Raw genomic sequence first — 22,336 nt, forward strand, 5'->3', positions numbered from 1 at the left:
AATTTCCAACAGTAACACCATCACATCTGCTTGTCAAAAACAATAACCTCTTTTTTTTTTATTCTTCACACCATCACAATATGCCTTTATCACCTGCCTTACAAAAAAAACCCCTGAGAATCAGTGATTTCAAAACTTGTATTTATAACCATTCCTTATAAATGCCATCAAACAGCAAAGTCAAACCTGTCAGTCTGCTTCAAGCTGCTCAGTACTCTACTTCAGCTCATGTCCCACCTTCAGGAATACTTTAAAAAGCCCTCAGATTTGCCATGGGTGAGGAGTGAACAGAGGGAGGCCCTTACTGCCACTTGAATGCCCAAAAGCATGAGGAAAGGATCAAGAGAAAAGTAGCTTAGCAAAATCATTCAGGAAACATCCAAAACAGTCAAGGAAGCATTACCAAATTGTTCTGTGTGGAATAATATTGCACACAGAAGTGTGAAGGGACTAATTTTTGCTTCCTGTCCACCTTGCCCTCCTCTTTTATTTTTAAAATCTCATTCTGTCTAGGTTATCCAGGAAAAGAAGTATCATCAGCCACCCCTAAAGTAGCTCACATATTAAACCAGAAACTGAGATGGCATTCTGTGGTATTTCCCACCTCTTTCTTTGAGAAGAGAATTTTCCCCAAAACTAATGGAAGTAGCTTCAGCAATGCAAGCTTTGAATCTTTCACTTTGACTAGGGAAAACCCACCTTACTACAAATTGCTTGTTAAAACAAAATGTAGAGACAACTTTTCTAATACTTGAGCAACAACTGCTACATACAATTTATAAGTCTTATCTAGCAGTGTATGAGCATGCTTAATTTAAAGCAATCAGCTGATTCCTAACATTCAGCCTTTCCCTTACAGATCATTTTTACACCAGTTATAAATCAGACAACCAATGAAAGACTAAGAAATAAAATTAGGGCTGTTTTAGCAAAAACACTTGCCCTTTCACTGCCAACTAGTTGCAAACTGAGATTCAAAAAATATTCTCAGTATAAACATTTCTGCTCATCTATTTCCTTCCTTCCCTCTTCCCAGAGTACTTACAACAAACTATTCACTGTCTGCAACCCTGGTTTAAGTGAGTTAAATCAGGGACAAGTTTATATATGTATTATCTCTACTTAAAAGAGCTCTGAAACATGATACTGCAGTAAAACATCTTTTTAATAATGTTGTTAGCTCTTATAAAAGAAGCAGTTCACCAGTATACTGCAAAGGTCACTCTTTGAGTGCAGGAGCTGCTGTGGACCCCCAGCCACCATTCCAGCCCCAATCCCACAGCCTCCCCTCCAGCCCCACTCTCGCCCACCCACCAGCTCAGGTTCAGGTGGTACTTTATTCAGCTCTCAACACAGGGATGATACAAACCCCAGGCACTCCAGCCAATATATGTAATACCTGCTTACCAACCAAACCAAAAAAAAAAAAAAAAAAAAAAAAAAAGGACTTGGCTATGATAATTCATTTTAATATTTGTAAATATTGAGATCTTAATTTTGTTTCTTCTTCCTACAGTTTCTTTTATTACTGTTGTAATATACTCTTAATATGCCTCCGGAGTATCCAGGCAGATACCACAACTCTCTCTGCAGTTCCAATATGCACTTCTTATGAATCTGTCAGATTTTAAAAATGGAACACTTTAAACCTTTCTTCGCAAGCTAACATACTAATTTTAAACATCTTGGAAATGACCTCAGCAGGGGTGTGTGTGTGTGAGAGAGAGAATCCAAAAGCACTGGTTTTGAATACAGGCAAAAAATAAGTGGGTGATCATCTAAGGGTCACTAAGATGACAATTTATACACACAGGGTCGTTGGATGTGGGGTTGTCAAGATATACATTCAATTAATCCGTGGGTCTGTTTTCATCACCGAGCATGAACATCCAGTGGTAAAACAATTTCACCAAAAAACAAAGATAATTAATGTCTTCTATGAGAGCAACAGCCAAGTAGACTTCATGCCGTCTATCAGCATCATCATGTTTAGATACAAAGAAGATAGACAAACTTTATATAAATTATGGGAGAACTTCCCATCCCCTCATACACCCAGATCTTGGCATTCATTGACAAAGATAAACATACAGCACTCACATGTCTTCAACCGTGATATCTTTCAGGATCTGGCAGTAGTCCACGTTCCACACTGCCTGGTCGTCCCAAACTTTGGATGCCAGCAGAATTGCACCCAGTACAATTCGCTTCCAGTTTGCTGGACAGATATCTATTTCTGCATAAGTTAAAAGTCTTTCAAGATATACCTGTGGAAACACATTAAAATCAAGACAACCTATTCTGCTATTAAGTAGAAGTAAAAAAAAAAATTACTCTTATAAACTCATGTCAGCAATTTTAAAAGAGTAATCTGCTTTCAAGAGACACTTTCATAAAAGCTGTAGGTTTAAATACATACATTCATGTCAAGCTCAAGACTGGATGTGGCCAATTCATATTTTAGCTGGCCTTTCCCTTCTGATCATATCACCAGGAAAAAAACTGAATTTTTCTATCTAAAACTCTTGCTAGTCATATGTGGGGATGAATTAAAATGAGAACTTAATAAATTATTAAAATAATAACATACATTATAATTACTAATGAGGAAAGAATGGATACACTACCAGTAATAGTTACTCTACCACACAAACAACTATATTTGTCATTCACAGGCAATCAGTTCTCAAATATGGCATCATGTCATGCAGGGGCCCCTCTGGTAAGTCTGTGAAGAGGTTCTATAGGCACTTTCTATAGGATGGAGAGAGGAACAGTTACCAGCTCAGGTTATCAACCAGAACTCATATAACCCAGACCTCATCCCAGAGGGTAGTGCTACCATTTACAAACAAGAGGGCAGGGGAAGGTGTGTGCAGGATGAACCTCTGTGTCCAACCACAGAGCTGGGTTGGCTCCCACCAGCTGATGCTCCAGCCAGAGAACTATGGGTGAATGCATAAGGGATCCACTGCAGCAAATAAGGCAACATTCTGTGTGAATATCCACCTGATATTGATAGCAGCAGCTCAGTTAGATTAATAGTAAAAGACTGATAAACAAAATGTGTTTTAAGAAATACTAGTTGTAGGTGATCTGTGTGGTCTCCTACTCTATCCCATTAGGAATATTTAGATAAGTATATATATTGCTATTTATAGGTATGAATATATATAATGTATATATACAGATGCATTTATGTATATTAACATATATTCATATTCATAAGCACGAATATTTGCATGTAAGGTGAACAAAACTGAACACTTCTGCTATCCACATTTAAGCAGCTTCTATACTAGCTGTGCAGACATAATAAAACTCCTGCAGTTTGACAAAGTTAATGCTTCTTAGCACCTAACCAAATAATACCCAATACATTTTTTTTAAAAATAGCAGAAGAATAGCTAATATATAAAAAACTCAATGTAGGATGCATGCTGGTAAGGATTTGAGAAGAGGAGGAATGGAGAAACACAGAGGAAACTTTCACACCCAGAACAGTTCACTTGTGATTTTCTATAAGGATTTGCACTCATACACGCACACAGAGTCCCATCAGTGATTTGAGCTTCTTGAAAGGTCTAGCATTAATACAAAACATTAATAACACTAATCCATTTTGAAACTAATTTGAGTTCACAGTATCATCAAGGCCAATTACATACCTCATACAGTTTTGTTCATTAATTTCCATAATTATGATACATACAAGTAATTGGAACTTGGCAACAAGACCAGTGAAAACAGTAGACAGCTGCTGCATAATTCAATGTTTTAGAGAAAATTATGTACTAAAAAAAATTAAATATCTGAATACATGTACATAAAGATTCAGCCCACAAAATGAAATATCTTACTGCAGGCTGAACTGCACGAGCCAAGGAATATATACAAACCACATAATACCAGACAGCTTTTGTTCAAAGTGATCATCACAAAGAAAAGTTCTTTCGTCTTACTGAAGGAAAATAAAACTCAAGTTACAATGTCTGTAAGTAAGCCACATTACAATGAACTCACACATAAAAAGTATACAGTTTTCTCTCCTCAACACAACACCTCTCCCAAGCAACAGGTTTCTCAGTCCACTGTAAGGCTGTTCAAACAGGTTTCACTTCTGGCAGTGATTTAAGGAATATGAGATACAGGCATTTATTAAATTAGCAAATCCTACTCGGATTTGGAAGGCAACTTTTTTTACTGCCATGATTGGTGTGAAGGAACTGAACCCGTTCCACAGTTCTGTTTCTCACCCGTGGAACCACTTGCTGTGCATGACGGAGCAGAAGTTGCAAGTGGAAGTGCTTCATCATGACAAGAGACAAATTAACTAAAACCAACAATTAGCTGAGACATGCTAGTGTATAAAAATACAAGATTGTATTTACTGAGGAATAACCTATTCTTTGTATCTTGTAATAGATCTTATAATACCCTCTTTGATGCATTGTGTTAAAAAACGAGGTGGTTATTTAGTTTGCTCATACTCTTACAAGGACTGACAGAAACTAGCAGGAGATTTTATGAGATACTCTGATGGAAGTATAATACATGTGCAAAATGCCATACCTGCCTGGAAGGCTGCATATTTTATGAGAAAAGACACTGCTTGGGATTCCAAAAGACCAGCATCTTGGTTTAAATTTTAAATCACTACAAATCTTCTTTGACAGATGCTGAAGGAAATTTACTTCTGCTCTAACAGAAGAAATACATGGCTGCTAAGAAAAACTGAAAATACACCTTTAAGATAATGTTTCTTGAAATAATATTTAAGCTTTTTACTTAGAATTTAAAACATTTTTAAAGAGGGATTATGACTGATTTATAGATAATTAATAAAATCAACAAAAAAATTAGAAAATATTTATCCCAAATTCTAGGGATTTCTGTTGCTTCAAATTAATACTGGACTAATTTTAAACAAGCAGTAACAGATACCTTACAACAGAAGCATCCACACAACATCACCGATCCATAGAAGTAATCTTACTTGGAAAAGCATCAATGATTTTTTGAAATTAATAGAACACTCAGAAAAAGCTGAGAAGTGTCAATATGTTGGATGTGAAATTAAAAAGATCGGTGAAGTAAAAAATTAAAACCTTAATCTTAAAAAAATTATCCATAAAAAATCCTTAATCTCATTTCAGACACTCAGTAAACCTCAGTCTATGTCATCAGGCACAAAAAGACAGGCATAATAATTACATTAAATGTCTGTGAAAACAAAGGTATCTGGAGCTACAAAGTCAGAATATTTACAGCATGAGATGCCACAGAAAAAACTGTTGATTTAGAAGCATTTTTTCTTTAAAAATAGGAAACAAATAGGTAGCAAATTATCATAAAACTAAAACTGTGTTTTTCAAGAAACCAGCTGCCAGACTCCTGAATAAACCATTTCTTTTTTAGCTGACTTGCCCCTGCCTGCCATTCTAATGCTGAAAGAAACCAATAACATTATTTTGTAACACTATAAAACAAAACAATACAAATTGTTCTAAAATTAATTTTATTTTCATTCATAGGTAGGGCAAAACTATTTAAGTAGAAAATTATAGATTCCAAATTATATGTCAAGCTCATGATTGAAATCAGAGTTTTGACCTTTTAGTTAGTGCATCAGTCTGAAAAGATTTTGATTTATAAAACTTGGTACTCGGAGTTTTGCCCATGCAGACTTTCCAAGAAGCATGTGGGTCCAAAATAACCAGCACAGTTTAAATGCTTTGAGAAATGAAACTTAGGTCTCTAAAAATAAAGAGGTGGTCACTCCACTATTTCAGTTTCTGCCTTGAAATAAAAGTGTGTAAGTGGGTGAGGTGGAAACAGTGGTGGAGATTCAAAAGCCTCATCTCTCCTGTAAGTGTTCCAAAACCACTTCTAAAACCACAGAAACACAAAGCTCAGTAAAAAGGTGGCACATGGGTCTCACCAGAGCCACTTCTATAGATACACAAAGCAGACGGGGATGTATTTATGTGCAGCTCTAGCTTAGAAAGAGAGAAAAAAACAGAAAAAGTAAAGGCTCTGCTGTGGCATTCAGAGAAGTAAACTGGTAAGAACAGATAAAAATGAAATTGCAATGAAAGACATAAATGAGACTAATCCATTACAAAGGGACTTAGATTTTGAGCAGATGACCTTACACCTAGGTAAAAAGGGAGCACAAAATTGTTCCCTTTGCACAAACTTGCAACAAGCTTTCCAACAGCACACACTTGAGAAATCAGTTTTAAAAATCAAACAGAAGCTTTATATGACACTAGACTTATACAACCTCCACTGCTGTATTTGAGCATCTTCTAGTAGCATTGTGAAGGACATGAATGATTGCTCAAGTCCTCAGTGATAACCTGGGCTTAAATCCAGACATACTGTTTTCTGGAGTGAGACTGTATCATGTTGTGATAAAACTGAAGATAATAAATACCCCACCAGGAGAAAGGCACTTAGGGCGGCCTCTGCTTCCCTTCCTGAAAATGCCTTGAAAGAGAGTGTTGTGGCCTCACTGACTTGGTCTTAGCTTTAAATTGTATGTCTTCAAGTAAAACAAGACAAAAAAAAGCACACTTCTTGCAGCAAACATTTGTAAAAGTTTGTTGTCAAGGTCTTCAGCTAATGTAAGAATTCATGGTAATCTAGGACTTGTGTTCCAAAGACAACTACGTTGTCACATTAGTGCCATTCTTCAACTTCTAATAAAACTCACTCAACACACACAGGCTTTGTTTTACCTCTGTCTAGCTCTAGTTTGGAGAGAACCAGGTGACTTAGCAGCTGGTGAAATTTAGGCAGAGGAAAGCCTGGTACTGAGCTCTCGCCCTACTGATGCAGAATATCCTCATAACAGAACCATATGCACAGCCAAGTGAGCTACCTCTTATGCAAAAGTGAGAAAATTCATTATTCCTAAAAAAAAATGAGCTGTTGACCACTGGTTTTAATCTCAGAGCATTTCAATATATTAAACCCAGACCAGAGTAAAGCCTGAGTACCATGACTCTGACAGGACACCAGAGTACAAAGGCAAGGCAGAGCCTGCCATGTGCTCAGCAGCACACCCGACCGAAGGGGGATGCTTCTGGCTGCTACAAAGATGTGCTGAATCAGTGCAGACTTTTGGAGAAAGGCCAGGTGGCTCTCAGCCTGTGTCAAGAAGAAGGCTGGTGGGTGGTTCATCACTACGCTACTCATCCCAAACAAACCCGTGGCTGGTGGGAGAACACCACCTGCTTTTGCTGGCAAAAGTGAGTGAGTCTTCCCACATGCAGGCAGGCTCTGCTTCCTTTAAAAAGAAAAACAACAACAACAACAACAAAACAACACACAAAAAAACCCAACACCAAAGAAAGAAAAAATCACTGAAAACACTGACCCTGTAAACATGACATATGGAAATGCTGCTTTTATATAATCATGTCTATACATCGAATAGTTTCTTAAACACAGGTGCCATTTACTTAAATATGAGTTTTATGTCAAACAGGCCAGATTCTGTGTGTTACTACACAGTTCAGTATATTCGTGTCTTGCAATGAATTTCACTGGCTTGATTTTCAAACACAAAACATTTTGCATTTTACATTTTTCTTTGGGATTAGCTGCTGTAAAGTCATAATAAAGTTGACTTTTAAAAACTCACTATAAAACAGAATACTGCAACTTGCATGTCAGAATACTGGACATTTACATATATTTCAAAATGCTAAAAAATGCAGAAGAAACAATGTGAGAAACAACTTTAAAAAAAAAAAAAAAAGCCAGAAAACATCTCATCTGGATTATTTCAGTAGGTTTTCCTTTACATAACCACAACTAATAAAAGTTCACATGACCTCTTAGTATCTAGAAAACATAATTTAAAATAAATGCCATGATGTGCTTTCACTCAATTTTAACAGCTGTATCCCATGGCTAAGAATAGAACTAAAGTTTAAACAAATTGAACCTATTATACCAGTGTTACTTTTCTTCAATTCAGTTCATCCTTTGCAGTGCCTCTTCTGAAAGTAAGCTTTTGTGGTAAAACATCTGAGAACTTCTCTAGTAAACATTCAGAAGCTGAATTCCAGAAAGACAACAGATTCATTAAGCCTTAATTCAACACATAGTTCTCCTCAAACACTAACAGCTTCCAAGAACCATCTTCATCAAACCAACCATGACCCACTTAGTTTGATGACTACATAATGATAAATTTTTACAGAATGATAACCAGACTATTTAAATAAAACATTCAAGTTACTGATGTGACATTAGCAGAAGCTGTCAGTGGCTTTAGCCAAATAATGTATCATTCTAAATTTTTCCCAGCTTGCAAACAAGTATAAATCAGCGTTAATACCAATAAAGCTACAAAATTACCTTCAGAACTCATTTGTACAGAATTTCAACTCCTAGCTGAAATGAAAATGCAGCTCTGATCTGGAAACTAACAGTGGACATAAATCCATCTATATATTTTTACTTACAAACTCTGTACCTTGAGAGTTTGATACCTCCATTATTAGTCTACTGGTGTTGAGAATAAACCAAATGGGTTTTAGACAACTCTCAGTTTAGCAAGCTTTGATGGACAACATTTACCTCTCATTGGAGACTTTTTAATAACCTGGGCAGGTCAGAAGATGTGTCTTCTGACATATCTGATGCACAGAGATGATACTTCAAAAGACCAATACTGGATTATTATTTTCCATCTCTTCCCACAGGCTCACACAAAGATTTTGTAATTATTTTCTTTTATGCTTTAAATATGAGAAAATTATTATTTAATCATAAGTGAAACCAATTGAGCAAATTGCCTTTGTAAGAATTAATGAATTAAAAGAATTTAATTCTATTAATTAAATAAAATTACTACTCCATGAATACAGATAATACCAAATTGGCTTTGAGTTCAGTGAATTCTGGAGAGGTTCATTAGCTTTGCATCAGGTCTAGCAAAGATACAGAACTCGTTTGTTTCAGCACATATCTTGAGCTCATAAAGCTGCCAGATGCAAAATTACTTCATGCTGACCCAGTATGGATACCTCTGACATTAACTCCCAGGACTTGGACTTGCCAGAGAACAGTGGAGAAGCAGTTAGCATTCCAATATTGCCACTGGTCCTGGAGGACTTTGTTTTATCCAGACACTGAACTGTAACATGGCCCAAGGCTAATCAGATCAACAACAACATCCAAGCTCCAGTTCTGCTGCTCCAGGGAGGCCACTCCTGAGGCAGATCTAATCCCCAGGGTGATATCTGCAGCTGGGCTGATCCAGCCTGGACCTTCCAAGTGTCTGATTGAAATCACAGCATCCAATGCTGTCCCAGTTACCTAGGATGTCCTGCTCACCCATGATCTTGGATAGCAGAAAGTTGGTTATGCAACATCCCAATCAATGGAGCCTAAATCCATTTTAAGTAATTGAAAACTAACGATTGCTGTTCAGTTTTAATTAGTGTGAAGCAGCATTTAATATTTTTCCATCTCAGAGGACACTACAACATACTTTATATAAAGTGTGTTCTAGTTGTCAGTAGAAAGAAAAGTTAGAATACTGGAAGAGGTTTATCCCTTCTCTCTCTCTCTCTCTCTTTTTTTTTTTTCCCCTCAAAAGCATATCTCCCAAATAGTAAAGTGCCAAATAATTTCATTTCAGTATTTCAAAATCCGAAGGAACATTCAAATTTTTATTATTTTTAATTTTTATTACTTTATATAAGTTTTGTTTGTCTTTGTTACTTCATTTTGAAGCTGTCTGACATTAACCTCCCAATATCCCACTGATACCTCTTATCACACTGTGTTTGCATTCAAAGCACCCAAGATAATATAATTCTTTTCTCAGCCACCCTTAAAACAACGGACCAGGTCTTCTTTGGAGGTTCTGAAATTTCCATCCTCAGAGAAATTCAGTACCCAGCTGAGCAGGCTCTGATCAGCTTGATCCAGCTGGCTGTGCTCTGAGCAGAGACCACACAAGACATGAGTGCCAGAGTTCTGTTCCAACACAAATTATTTTATGATTGTATCTGCCTGCAGTGCTGGAGTTTCCTGTGGTGCAACAGGGAGAGGTCAGAAGCTGTGCATCACCTTGTGGGAGTCTCAGCACACTGAAGGAACAAGCAGTCACTGAGGAATGTCACTGACATTACTGGAACAATTCTGAATTTTGAGGCAGCAGCAAGAGCAAAGCATTATTTTTTCTCACATTGTTTTCATATTACTTTATGTACAATTGTATCTGTACCATTAAAACTCTAGTGCTTTTCTTGCTTCATTTACATGAAAGGAAACGATGCTTTGGTATTTTAATCACCATAACTGAGAACCTACAAATGAACATGTATTTGCAAAAACTTCTTTCGCTTCCTCTCCCATTTAAACTCTGTATGAACTCTCTTGGTAACCCACACGGCAAGGAGTGCAGAAGCACAGGATAACAAACACAGTTTCTACCCCAACACATCATGAAGAAACCCACAGCCCTCTCTTTAGTGAGAAAACTTCAGTGTTACATTGTCTTGCAACTAGAAAGATATTTGTACAGAAAAAATTATAATGGGTAGTGGGTCCCATATAGCCAAATTACGGCTCTAATCCAATCTCTAAACTGCCATATGCTCTGTTCTCAGCAATCAGCCAGTTCCCTACTATGACTCTCCAGAAATAACTGTGTTTGCAATTGCCCAGCTGGGCATTTGAAATGTTCTACAAAGGTCTGCTGTCATCCGTTTGGTGGAAAAGGACATCACATCATTATGGTCCTTGCAAATTAATATGATTTTTATTTTTGAGACAAAGTGTTGAAAAAAGTGTAACAAACACAGTTACAAAACTATGAAAATGTGAACAACTGCAGAGCACCGTTGTAGACATTTATAGGAAGTACTAAAGGATATGAGAGAAAAGTCACAGATCTCTAGGCTTGCCCCCTGTCTTACCTATTTTAGGACAAAGATATAGAATACATACAAAATGCACTCAAACTATTACACAGCATTGACTTTTCAGTCTAAAACTGGGGTCAGTATTCATTCCTTGCCCACACAGAAGCCCTTAGAGATCCATCAGGAAAGAGACATCCATTCTTTGACTGAATACCCTCCCCGTGGTGATCTAAAAAAATTTAAAAAAAAAAAAATTCCCTCCCAACTCCCAGCTTGAATGTTCCCCTTTTATGAAGTGTATATCCCAGTGGCCTAAAGCATGACTCAACTGAGACATATAAATATTAACTGATAATCATTCTTGTGTTGGAAATTAGACTGTAAACAAAAGAAGAGCAGAAAAGGTCTAAAACCGGGGACCAGAACCTGAGTCTTCTACTCCTGCCAACACATATGAAGCCCCTTGGCCTTTTCCAGAGCATACCATGACATATGGCCAGCTGCCAAGGGGCTCAGGATCCACAACACAGATGCAGAGACCTTCTCACTGTACCTGGGACAGCTTCTTCAGATGTGGCAAAGTGGTGGGCTTTGGCCACCTTCCATGGAGTGCTTGAAGCCCCAAAGAAGACAATAATTTTGGATACATACAACTCTTCTCATGGATTTCATATACAATGCAGAGACCAGCATCAGTGCTTTGCCTTGCTTACCCAGTGGCACTAATGATCCCATCATGACAGGATGGAGAGGGACAGTGTCAAACCAAGCAATAAAACACTTTGCACTCTACTATGAGGTCTTTGGAGGAACCTGCATCTTCCATTAACTGCATAAGGATCAGTAGTTATACTAGGCTAGCTGAAAAGTACCTCAGCTGCAGATCAAGCGTCCCTATGGGCTCTGATCACTTGATTTTTCTGTTTTTGTTTTCTCCTAAACTAGTATCAGATTTTTCATACTTCAGTTGAAATATCAGAGGGCAAAGTGGGGGGAGAAAGGTATTTTTATCAAAACATTAAATTCTCAAGTACCATAATTTTCACAACACAGTTCAACCATGTTCTCTCTCTTCCTAGTTGCTTAAAATGTAACTTAGGAGTACAATATGAATTCAGGAAATCCTGGCTGGATTAATTCAATACCTATTTTTCATAAGGAGAATTTCTTATGAATTTCAAATCCCCTCAGTCACAGCATGAACTTTGCAACATATTTCAAAAGCAGGCTCCTCTGAACTTCACAGAAATAATTCAATTCTCATACTGCATGTATTTACATATCGTTATATCCGGTCAGTCTACAGCATACAGATCTAGCACATTTGCAAACCCAAAATGTATATCCCCTCTGAAACTAGTACAAACAGAGAAGTATACTAGGAGCCTGAGATTTGGCCTGTTTGCAAAAAACTCAGAAAGTCATGCCAAGGCAAAGCAGAAAACTTGGACCATTTTCCTCTTCAGGTCTAGTTAGTAGTATTGTTTTTACAGAACAAAAGAACAAAGCATAAATATTTAATTATCATGACACGCAAACACTGTATTGTTTTCCTGTTGGTATGGATAACACTCCTGTTCTCATTTTTATTTGCTATCCAATTAGTAGATAAGCATAAGCACAACTTGCCACCTCTGTACTTGATAGAACTTGATGGTACTTGGAGGATGAGACAGGCACTCCTCGGTTTTAGCAAGGGTGGGAATACTCTGGGCCAAAGGAGAAGCATATGTGCAGTATTTTTCTCACAGTCAGGTCACAGAGTATAGCTCAGCTGCTTGCTGGGACAAAAACATGATTTGCAAGACTTTAAATCACCAACACAATTCTTAAAACTAACTTTATTCTTATGTTATTACTTTATAAATAATGTGAATTAGTATTTAATTGTTTCAACTTGAGATTTTAATTTTTCACCTATCAGTATGGGAAACCTCTTGGCAGCTCTGGAGGCTGTGTGAAAATTAAAATTTTTGTTTAATTATAAATTAGTTTTGCTGTAATAGCAGAAGCTTTAATTGAAATATTTTAATTAACTGCTTGAAGCAACACAATTCTGGTTCTTTGCTGGAGACTGGATTATCTCAGAGTCTGGAGTTTCACACATACTCAGCTCCTGTGCTGAATGTACAAACTGCTATATAGCCAATCATAGCTGCTGCTTTTACCTGGCTAATGGAACATAAAAAAACAAGGAGCAAGGGCATTCAACTACACACCTTAACCTACGTTAGTAACTTAGGCAGTAAAAAGGGGTGGTTAAAACTCTTCGGAAATAATTTGGGTGAAAGAAAAATAGTCATAGCATCTTGCTCAAAATGTACTGTGATCTCCACAGATAAACTTCTTGCCTTTTGGCAATCCTCCCAGGAGGTACAAGTGGCAGACAGGGCTATCAGATTGCTCTCTGATGGATGGCCCAACTATGGCAAAATAGAAGCTCCAGCAGGGAATGCTGCTCTCTTTTTCTCCAGACAGGATACCGAAATGTAAAGCACTTGGAAGGTTCATCAATAGCAATATCAGCACTATTAAGATTTCAGGAGTGTGGGAAGGGGGGAAAGGTTGATTGCTTTTTATCAGATTGCTTTCTATGTTTGAACACTTCAGAAACAACATGATATGTCTCTGGGGCCCTTCCAGATTTTACCAACAAATAAAGTAATGGCACCTAGAAGTACAGAGAAAACAAAACAGCAGCAGCAGAATTTCATACTTGTAAAACACCATTTATACAAAAACTCTGAAGCTTTGCAGACAGAGGTAAGGCAGGTGATGTTACCCTAAAAATAAAGGCAAGAATAACAGAGCAGTAATGTTCATCACCTGCACCAAATCTATCTGCAAACATCTGCATGGCTGCTTTGAGAACTAGGCTATAAAACAGCTCATCTGTTATCATTATTTTGAGTAAAAAACCCAAGCCACCTTAAGATTTCAAGCACTAACAACTATGGAAACTGCCTCTGCAGTATAACAAATGAGTTAAAACCATTTATACTTCACTGCAGATCACAACAAAAGACTTGCACGGAAAACACATGAGAACCATAAGAGGCAAGGAAGTAGTTACCCATGAAAGATACTGAAATATGTGCTTGAGCTAACAAGATTTGTGGAGAACTTTCCGTGCATTGCAATAACAGGAAGATATTGTTATTAAAAACCCCCTCCTTCTCACTACTAAACAGTGCCCTCATTGATCAAATAACTTAAGAGCAAAAGCATAACTACAAAATTCCACTGCATTTGACAGTAGATTAATTAAATTACACAAGAACATACTGATTCACACAACATAGCTTGCCTCCAGCAGAGACCATTTAGGAAGTAGAGGGAGAAGGACAAGTACTTAGTGCAATTATGCACAAGAGACAGACAAAATGTCATTTCAGCAAACAAGTAGTGGCTGGGTCAAGGAACTTGGCAGAGTAATATTTCAAAATACAAGGGTGGAGGCACTGCAGAATGTTTCCTGCCCCATTTTTCTCATATTCCTGTACCATATGGGCTAGTAAAACATATTCTGTCTGAAGGAGAAAGAGCTGGACAACTAATCTTAGAAGGCAAGGGGCAGAGATTAATACAGGAAATTAGTAGGTCTGGGCTTCAAAACCCACTTCCTCCAATTTCCCCTTCTTCCATCTCAAGTGCATAATAAAGCAGTTATGAAAGCACAAGTTGTAGTGTTAAAAAAAATCATCATTCTTTTAAAATTGCGGTCAAGAACATGTCCAAATTTGTGCCTGAAGGCTGAAAAGGCTTGTCAGAGCTAAGCAGACAAAAAATTTCAAGAAAATTAAGAAATTTTCAGGTGATGGAGATAAGTTTAGCTCCTTTAATTCACACTGCTATGCTGACCCACATCAGCTGAATATCTGAACCTTCCTTTGTGATGTGCTATTTTTAAGTAGCTAAACTTCAGCCTTGAGTACAATTGTTCAATCTTATGAGGTGGTTTAAAAGCCAAGTACCCTGCAAGTAAAAAAGAGCCATCACCAACGCATCCCAGTCACTCACCAAATCCTTCACGTGCCCATCATTCTTATTAGTGCTATTTAATTACCTACAGTTGTTCCTGAGTCTCTGTGGGGAGCCACAATGATACACAGCAAACCCCCAAAAGTGGAATCCTTTCTGCTTTTAACATTCCCTCCTGTTTAGACCACTTATGCCACCTGTGTCTTCTATTAGTCACCCTGGTGGCCTGTAACATTATCACTCTGGGAGGGCAAGACATAACCCCGGTTTTTGTGTCACTCAATCTCCTCTTCCATCACTTACTCTGCCCAAGAAAATGAACTGAAGCATCTCTTCACATCAAGAAATCTTGTTCTTCACATCAATCTCACCTTGGTCTCCGTGGGGAGAAAAATTTCCCTGGCAGCACCAGATCTGTTAAATCATCCTAACCCAAGCTTTGGGAACAAAACTGGGTCTGTCAGATGGCTGATGTCATCTCTCAGACACTCACCAGGGTGACAATGGCACATTCAGCAGTCAGTTGAGCAGCACTGAACAACGTCCGAACAAAGCGGTAAATCTGTTTCTGCTCCGGGTCATGTTTGTCATAGTCTGGTGGCACTTCGGATTTCTAAGGAACAAACACCTAAAATAGGTGACTGAAACAAAACAAAGCAGACAGAAAGAAAGACAATTCACATGAAAGGGAAGAAGAGGCAGATGAGCTTACCGAAAGGGGATGAAGGTTTTCATCAAAAATATCTAAGAGCATTCTTCTGTCTGTGTCCCTAAAAAGAATTAAAACCAAAGTTTTAGTTATCTGAACACAGCAGCACAAAGCTTTCATAGACACCAGTGTATCAGTATAACCCCAGTACTCCTCATGCTGTGGGGTATTTAGAAACATTACAGAAATGTGATTCTCACATAGAAGTTGAATCTATTCTGCCATAAGGTTTCCATGCTATATGAAAACTGTATTACAAAGTGTGCTGAAATTTTCAGGCTTCGATGCCCAAGATAAACTGCTTTTATGGTCTCTACTGTGAAGCTTTTTTGCAGCCTAAAAGGTACTACTATAAACTTACAATAAAATTAGCCCAGTTTACTCTCCTCTTCTTAACTTCATCATGTTAATCCTTGCAATTTCTTAATTCCTTTTCCCTTATTGTCAACATTATGAACATTTACAAATACAACAGTATTTTTACACTTATCTTTTAGTTAATAAATGCACACTTCACTTCTTATTTACTTGGAAAATCCTATCTGTTAATGATTCCTGAAAGCAAAAAGGAGAGCATACCAAAAAAATCAGACAAAATCCTATTCCTTGGTTTTATTTGCTATTTCTCTTTCAGATCCCTGTTGCTCAAAATCAGTTGATTTAACTTCACAAACCTAACATCCAGTGTTCAGTGTAAGGTTTTTGCCATGTGTAATCTTGGCAGGAACACTTATGAACAGAACAAGTGATGTAACAGTACCAGTTAGAACTGGACACTTTCTGGCAAAGGGGTCCATGTGACCTACTTATAACATTCCCATCTTTCTTTATAGCATCCCTGGTACCCCTGTCATCGAGTGCTTAAGAGAGAAACCACTGAATGTGTTTTCTATCTTTGCTCAACAGCACATGTCTCTCCGAGCATGCAAACATGAGTTTTACAGTGCATTCATGTCTACACAATGTACTTATTGACAGCTAACATGTAAACCTTGACATCTGAAGATTACATTTTTTCATCAAGTCTCCTAACACTGGACATAAACACTGTTTTTTAAGGAGTACCAAAACTAAAACAAAACAGCAGATGGAGATAATTGCTAGAAAATTCCTAGTGAACAAGAACTTCAGGCCAGACTCATCTCTACATAAAAAGGCTACCATCTGAATGCAGTAGTCTCACTGGAGTAATTTATGTGCTACAGTAAAACATGGCCCTTCACAATAAGGGGAGAAAGGAAGAATTTCATATTTTATTTCTTCATGCTGTAGCTGCTGCATGCTCTGAAGGCACATTTGATTGCCATGAAAAATTTTATTACAAAAAAAAAAAAGTTGATAGATTTCTGTGTTCATTAGACCAAATCCACCATGTTAACTTTAAAAATTGAACCATTTATTAAACAATCTAAGCATTTTTCATGTATAGTTTGTTGGGGTTTATTTTATATTATTTTAGTTTTTGATTTAGCAAATTTACCAATAGTTATGCATTCCTTCAAAAACAAGATAGCTTTCAGAGTCTTTTACCACTTGTTGAATAGCTTAGCACAACAACAGCCACAGAAAGCAAACCAATACAACAATGATAGGAGACATTAGGAACCGAAGGAATGATAACTAGAATGTTATAATTTCTCAAAAAATGAGATAGGTGAGAATTTGGAATATTAGGAAGTAATTTAAGTCTACTGTGCAGGAGAAAAGGAACAAATAAATCTTTTCTGAAAGTAATTCTCTGGCAAAGAAGGTGCTTGACTTGTTTTTAGTCTAAATGAACCTTGAGTCTATGTAGGTATTACAGTGATATCTTACTCCCCACGCCCCATAGAGAACGAAAATCTACCACATACATCAACAACTTCCTTTCACCTATAATGGTAGGGAACTGAACATTTGCTTTGCTGTTGCTGTTTCAGCAGTTAAGTCCAACTGAAGGCTGTAACCCTGTTGTCCCTCTGTTTCTAAATCAGAGACAACTGAAAGCAGAACAGTCCCTTCACATCCTTTGTTTCAGTAGAAACATCCTTTGTTTAATTGACAAACATGAGCCTGCCCCAGCATTACTGTCAAGATCATCTGTCCCAAGCATGGCAGAGGGCATGTTGACAACACACCTCCCCAGCCCAGGCAGCTTCAGGAGGGAGAAGCAGCAACCACTCAGCACTTCTCCATCCCAAAAATGAAAGGACAGATAGCAAGGTCCCCAAGAAGATAACAGTCAGAATGTAATTGTTTCTGAAACAGTGACACAGGCCTCTCTATTTTATAAAGGCTTAGCCCCTCAGTCTGCAAGTCATAGAACAAATTTGCATCAGGTTCTGTGAGACGACAAATGGGCATATTTCCTGCAGACAGAAATGGGCTCCATGGCAACCCACACAGAGTGAGTCTGGATCCCTTTGGCTCTGGATTCCTCCTACACAACTGTAATTGCTTACTTAAATTTCTTATCCCTATGTAGTCTTTTATGTGCCCCATGACCTCAGCCTTTTTACTCAGCTGGCATGATACTAAAGAATAACTTATCTCCATGAAACTTTCAAGTCTGACTCTCTTTGAGATCTCTATCTCATTTAGTCAAGCACAGTCAAAATTGACTAGTTAGCCAAACTAATCCAGGAACAACGGGGGAAAGGGGAAAAAGGGAACCACAGATGGATTAACAAGTAATCCAAGTACTAATACTAACACCTCGCTTCCTGCAAAAGATTTCACTCCAACTTTTCCTTTACATAGTGCCATGTTCCAGTCCAAGGACCAAGATGTCTTGGAAAGTCTTCTAAGAGCTTTCAGCAGGAATCAAGCCCTAAGCCTTTCTGCCCTTGTGCACTTCTAAAGATTTTTTCTTAATGTCAGCCTTGTTTCAAAAAGCGTGATGGGTTCCAGTGACCTGAAACATGGTCCCCAATGACGTACCAGCTTAACCCTAAATTATGAGTAATTGCTTTTGTTCTAGTTGGACTCTTGCAGTCCAGAAGAAAAAACATCTTAGTGGCTTGTTACATCAAGATCTAAGCCAAGTTCTCTTAAAAGACACATTGAAATGTCAGAGACACAAACATGAAGTATTTATACAATTTCTCCTTAGAAATGTCAGGAAATATTATTTTTTGATACTGTGACATATCATGAGGATAGGCAATTAAAGATACAAAAGCTCAATTCAACATTAAAAAAGCTTATTTATGTACCAAGTTATGTATTTGAAAACCTATTTTCTATTCAGTTGCAATGAAATTCACTGAGCAAGATCTAAAACACTACACCAAAAGAGCTAAGCCAGGACCTGGTCTGTTTCTGAAACATCTTTAATTACATCTATTCACAATGTTACTCCTACTGTATAATTAATAGTTTTTATTTCAAAACCCATTAGCATGACCAGATTTTTATGGTACGTAATCCTCTAATTCTTATTTTTCTAAGGAAAATAATAGATATAACAATAAAAAATAATGTATTTCTCATTTCTAGCATAAGAAATAAGAAAACAACTACCCAAAAATATTTTTTTAAAAATGGAGCATGGATTTTCAGGGTTTGAACAGTTAATTTGTTTTGATTAAAGATATATTCAGTATAAGATTCTATTATTCACATACCTGTTTTTGATGTGGTAATATATTGCAAGAGCTACACTGTAAAGAAAAATAAAGAATTAATATATCAGCACTTTAAAATTATAATAATTGTCATATTGATGTGCAAATTTAAAATCTAGCACAATGCATGACAAAAAGTATGCTCAATGGCCTATTTTCTTCTGCTTCATGTTAGACAACAGGAAAACTGCTGTAAACAGACAATTTTATGATTCTTGTTCAGCACATGCAAAGTGCCTCCTTTTCACAAGAAATGAAGTGCCTTACACAATACCCATATTCCACATACCAAGTTGCACAAACCTTCCACTTAATGCCCTACTCCACTAAAGTCAATAATAAAACTCCTACTGGCTTCCAAGGTTGAAGATAAAATATCACAGGCATTGGACATTCTCTTTTGTTGTTCACTAATGCTGTCATTCTAACATGAAATGCTTTAATCACTGTTGGCTTATGATTTTATATTTAAATCCATTAACTTTTAGTTGCCTTTCTGTGCAGTTACTCACATTGCAGACTCAAATACCAGGCTCCTACAGTTTTATGGTATTGAGTTACTTATTTTAACTCAGGAAAGATGACTCCCTGAATAACTTACTGCATTATGCATTTCCCATGTTCTCAACCACACACCAAAGTACCTCTGTTTATATCCTGCACAAAAACAAAGTGTCCTTATATTCACATTTTTTAATTATGTATTACAACTAACTGGTCTCATTCACATTTAAGACTGAAGAAAATACATGGCTTGTCATGGTTATTACCCAGTTTCCAACTGATGACTCCAGCTTTATCAAAGGACACATGCTTTATTCATGATAGAGCTTTACCGAAGGATAAAGCAGAGCCAGCACCCTCTTGTTCCAGCAGCATAAAACCAACTCAAAGCAAAAGGAGAATGAGGAGGGAGCTCAATGATTCCATTTGTTGACAATTTGTCCTCTGTGGTTCACTGTAAATGTTTATATCTTATATTGATGCAAAATTCCCACCCCTCCCCCCCTTTTCGATAAAAGGCCTTTTATAAGTCAATTGTTTGCTCTGTAATTTTATTCCAGAATTTTTACATGAAAAATGACATACTGTGTCTTGGGAAATCAATATATTAAGAGCTATCCCTTGGGGTTTTTTTGTTCCTTTTTTTTTTAGCCATGTAGTGGAAAATTGTTTTTCTTAGTTGAAAACAGATATATTTTACTAATTTTATATGAGCACTATAGCTTTTACCTAGCTGCGTTAGATGTCTTTAGTTCATAAGTACTTTTTAAATTTGATTTATTTTTATAGATACATATTTAAAGGAATTAAGAGGTACTGTGGACACTATGGACATTTAAAGGACTCAGCCCTTGCTGAACACAGAAAACACATTTATGAACGACTCTTTCTTGACTGAAAGGTATTTGCAAAATGAGTTATTTCTAAAATATAATTTTAAATTATGTCCCTAGGAACTCACTTGCAGCTCCAGTTCACTTTATGAATCTACATGCAAAGCTCTACTTGGTCCCCTTATGGCTCCTTTTGAAACGAAATGTCAAAACACCGTTAGAAGATGTTTACTATTTAGAAATCCATATCAGAATCTTAAAGTCTTTCAGAGCTGTAATAGATCCAATAGACTCAGATCCAAGTTTCATTCCCAATGAATTGGCCAAAATACACCCCTCATGATCTGCCTACGTGTAACAGTTCTTTATCTACAGAGACTGCAAGGATGGGGGCAAACAAATTAAATTGTATACAAAAGCAATAAATCTTGCAATCACCCAGCCCTTCTGTCTACTAAATGTTCAGTCAGACAGGAGAGCAAGAAAACACTCCTCACCCCCAGAGGCCTCATGTGCCAGAGTCCAATTTCTTGCCCCACATCACCCCTTTTTAAACCCTCTGACCCCTCGCAGCTCCCAGCCCTTCCCAGCCTGGCACTGCCCTGCACCCTCTGATCCCTGCCAGCCACCCTGACTCTCTCCCAAACATTACCACCTCCACCACCCCCAGCTTGCCACTCTTTCTAGTCTAGTGACCACCAATTTTACAAACTTCCTTGGATGTGTTAGTCTCGATATATCTCTCTGTAGCACTGATTTTGTCTTGATAAATTTTTGCATTTGAGTACACTAAGGTAACCATCTTACAACCAACTCAAGAGAGTTTATCAGCAATTCTAATAAACAAACTGCATAAAACAATTTCCCCCCAACTGTACAAAATTTAAAGAACAAAAATACCAATTTCATTTCTCTTCAAATGTTAAAAGGCACCAGCAAAACCTAAGTAATCATCTGAGATCTCAACCAGTTAGCCCATTAGTGTGCACCAAATACAAAGGTGCCCACTGCTGGGTAATAAACTTACTTGTATTCAGTAAGAAAATTAATCTGGAGGCAACTAATTTCTATCTCAAAACTGGAAAGAAAGCTTAGCACATGAGCATTGCCTCACAAACAGAAAAGAGTTGTTGAATTTCAGATAATTCTAAAATTCTGAACAAGTGCCCAAGTAAGTTTTGAGAATTCACCTGAAGCAAGTAACCAGTTGAATGCTGAAGCACAAGGATATCAGCAACTTGAATTTGAGATCCTTAATTGCTGCTTTCTGTTGAGACATGTAGTATTGGGAGACTGATTCTGTACTGATCTAAAATAAGAGTAACACACTTTCCTCATCTTGTTCCCTTCCACTGGAGCACGACTGGATTAAATAAATTTACTAACTCAAAAACTAAAACCTTTGAACCTTGCTTAGTAATCATTCAGAAATGCATATACATAAACACATACAATGTAGGTTCTAGAAGAAAAAAAAAAGATAAATAAATTATAAAACCCACCATTTGATGGTATACTTGAGGTTTGGTTGACTGACTGTGCTGTCATCCAGGAAAATAGTGGAGCAGGAACTGTACTTCCTTCTCAACTGCCCAGGAGGATGCTATGAAAAACACGCAAAAGAACAATGGCAATTATGTAATACCAAAGCATTTTGCTGAGGAGATGTAAGAAATTAGAAAAAAAAAATATTTCTCTTTCTCTCACAATGACGCACACAGTAATGTGATCATGTTTTGAAGCAGTTCCGAAAGTTCAGAAACAATTGCCAGTGTAGAAGTCACAACAATGCCTAAGCCTTGACTAATGCTT

The 22,336-nt window shown here is 37.3% G+C and overlaps 1 protein-coding gene across 4 annotated transcripts in view; it reads right to left on the reverse strand.

The window, feature by feature from the left end:
* Positions 1–22,336, reverse strand: part of CCNY (cyclin Y) — a 129,776-nt gene that overhangs the window by 10,909 nt on the left and 96,531 nt on the right. For all 4 annotated transcript variants that reach the window (XM_071734797.1, XM_071734798.1, XM_071734796.1 and 1 more), the window contains 5 exons: positions 22,027–22,127; positions 19,188–19,223; positions 15,586–15,643; positions 15,367–15,486; positions 2,101–2,267 (listed from right to left, as the gene is read on the reverse strand). In XM_071734797.1, the coding sequence (XP_071590898.1) occupies positions 2,101–2,267; positions 15,367–15,486; positions 15,586–15,643; positions 19,188–19,223; positions 22,027–22,127 (482 nt within the window). The remainder of the gene's footprint in view (positions 1–2,100; positions 2,268–15,366; positions 15,487–15,585; positions 15,644–19,187; positions 19,224–22,026; positions 22,128–22,336) is intronic.

This window comes from Heliangelus exortis, chromosome 2 (assembly GCF_036169615.1).
Source record: "Heliangelus exortis chromosome 2, bHelExo1.hap1, whole genome shotgun sequence".
NCBI lineage: Eukaryota > Metazoa > Chordata > Aves > Apodiformes > Trochilidae > Heliangelus > Heliangelus exortis.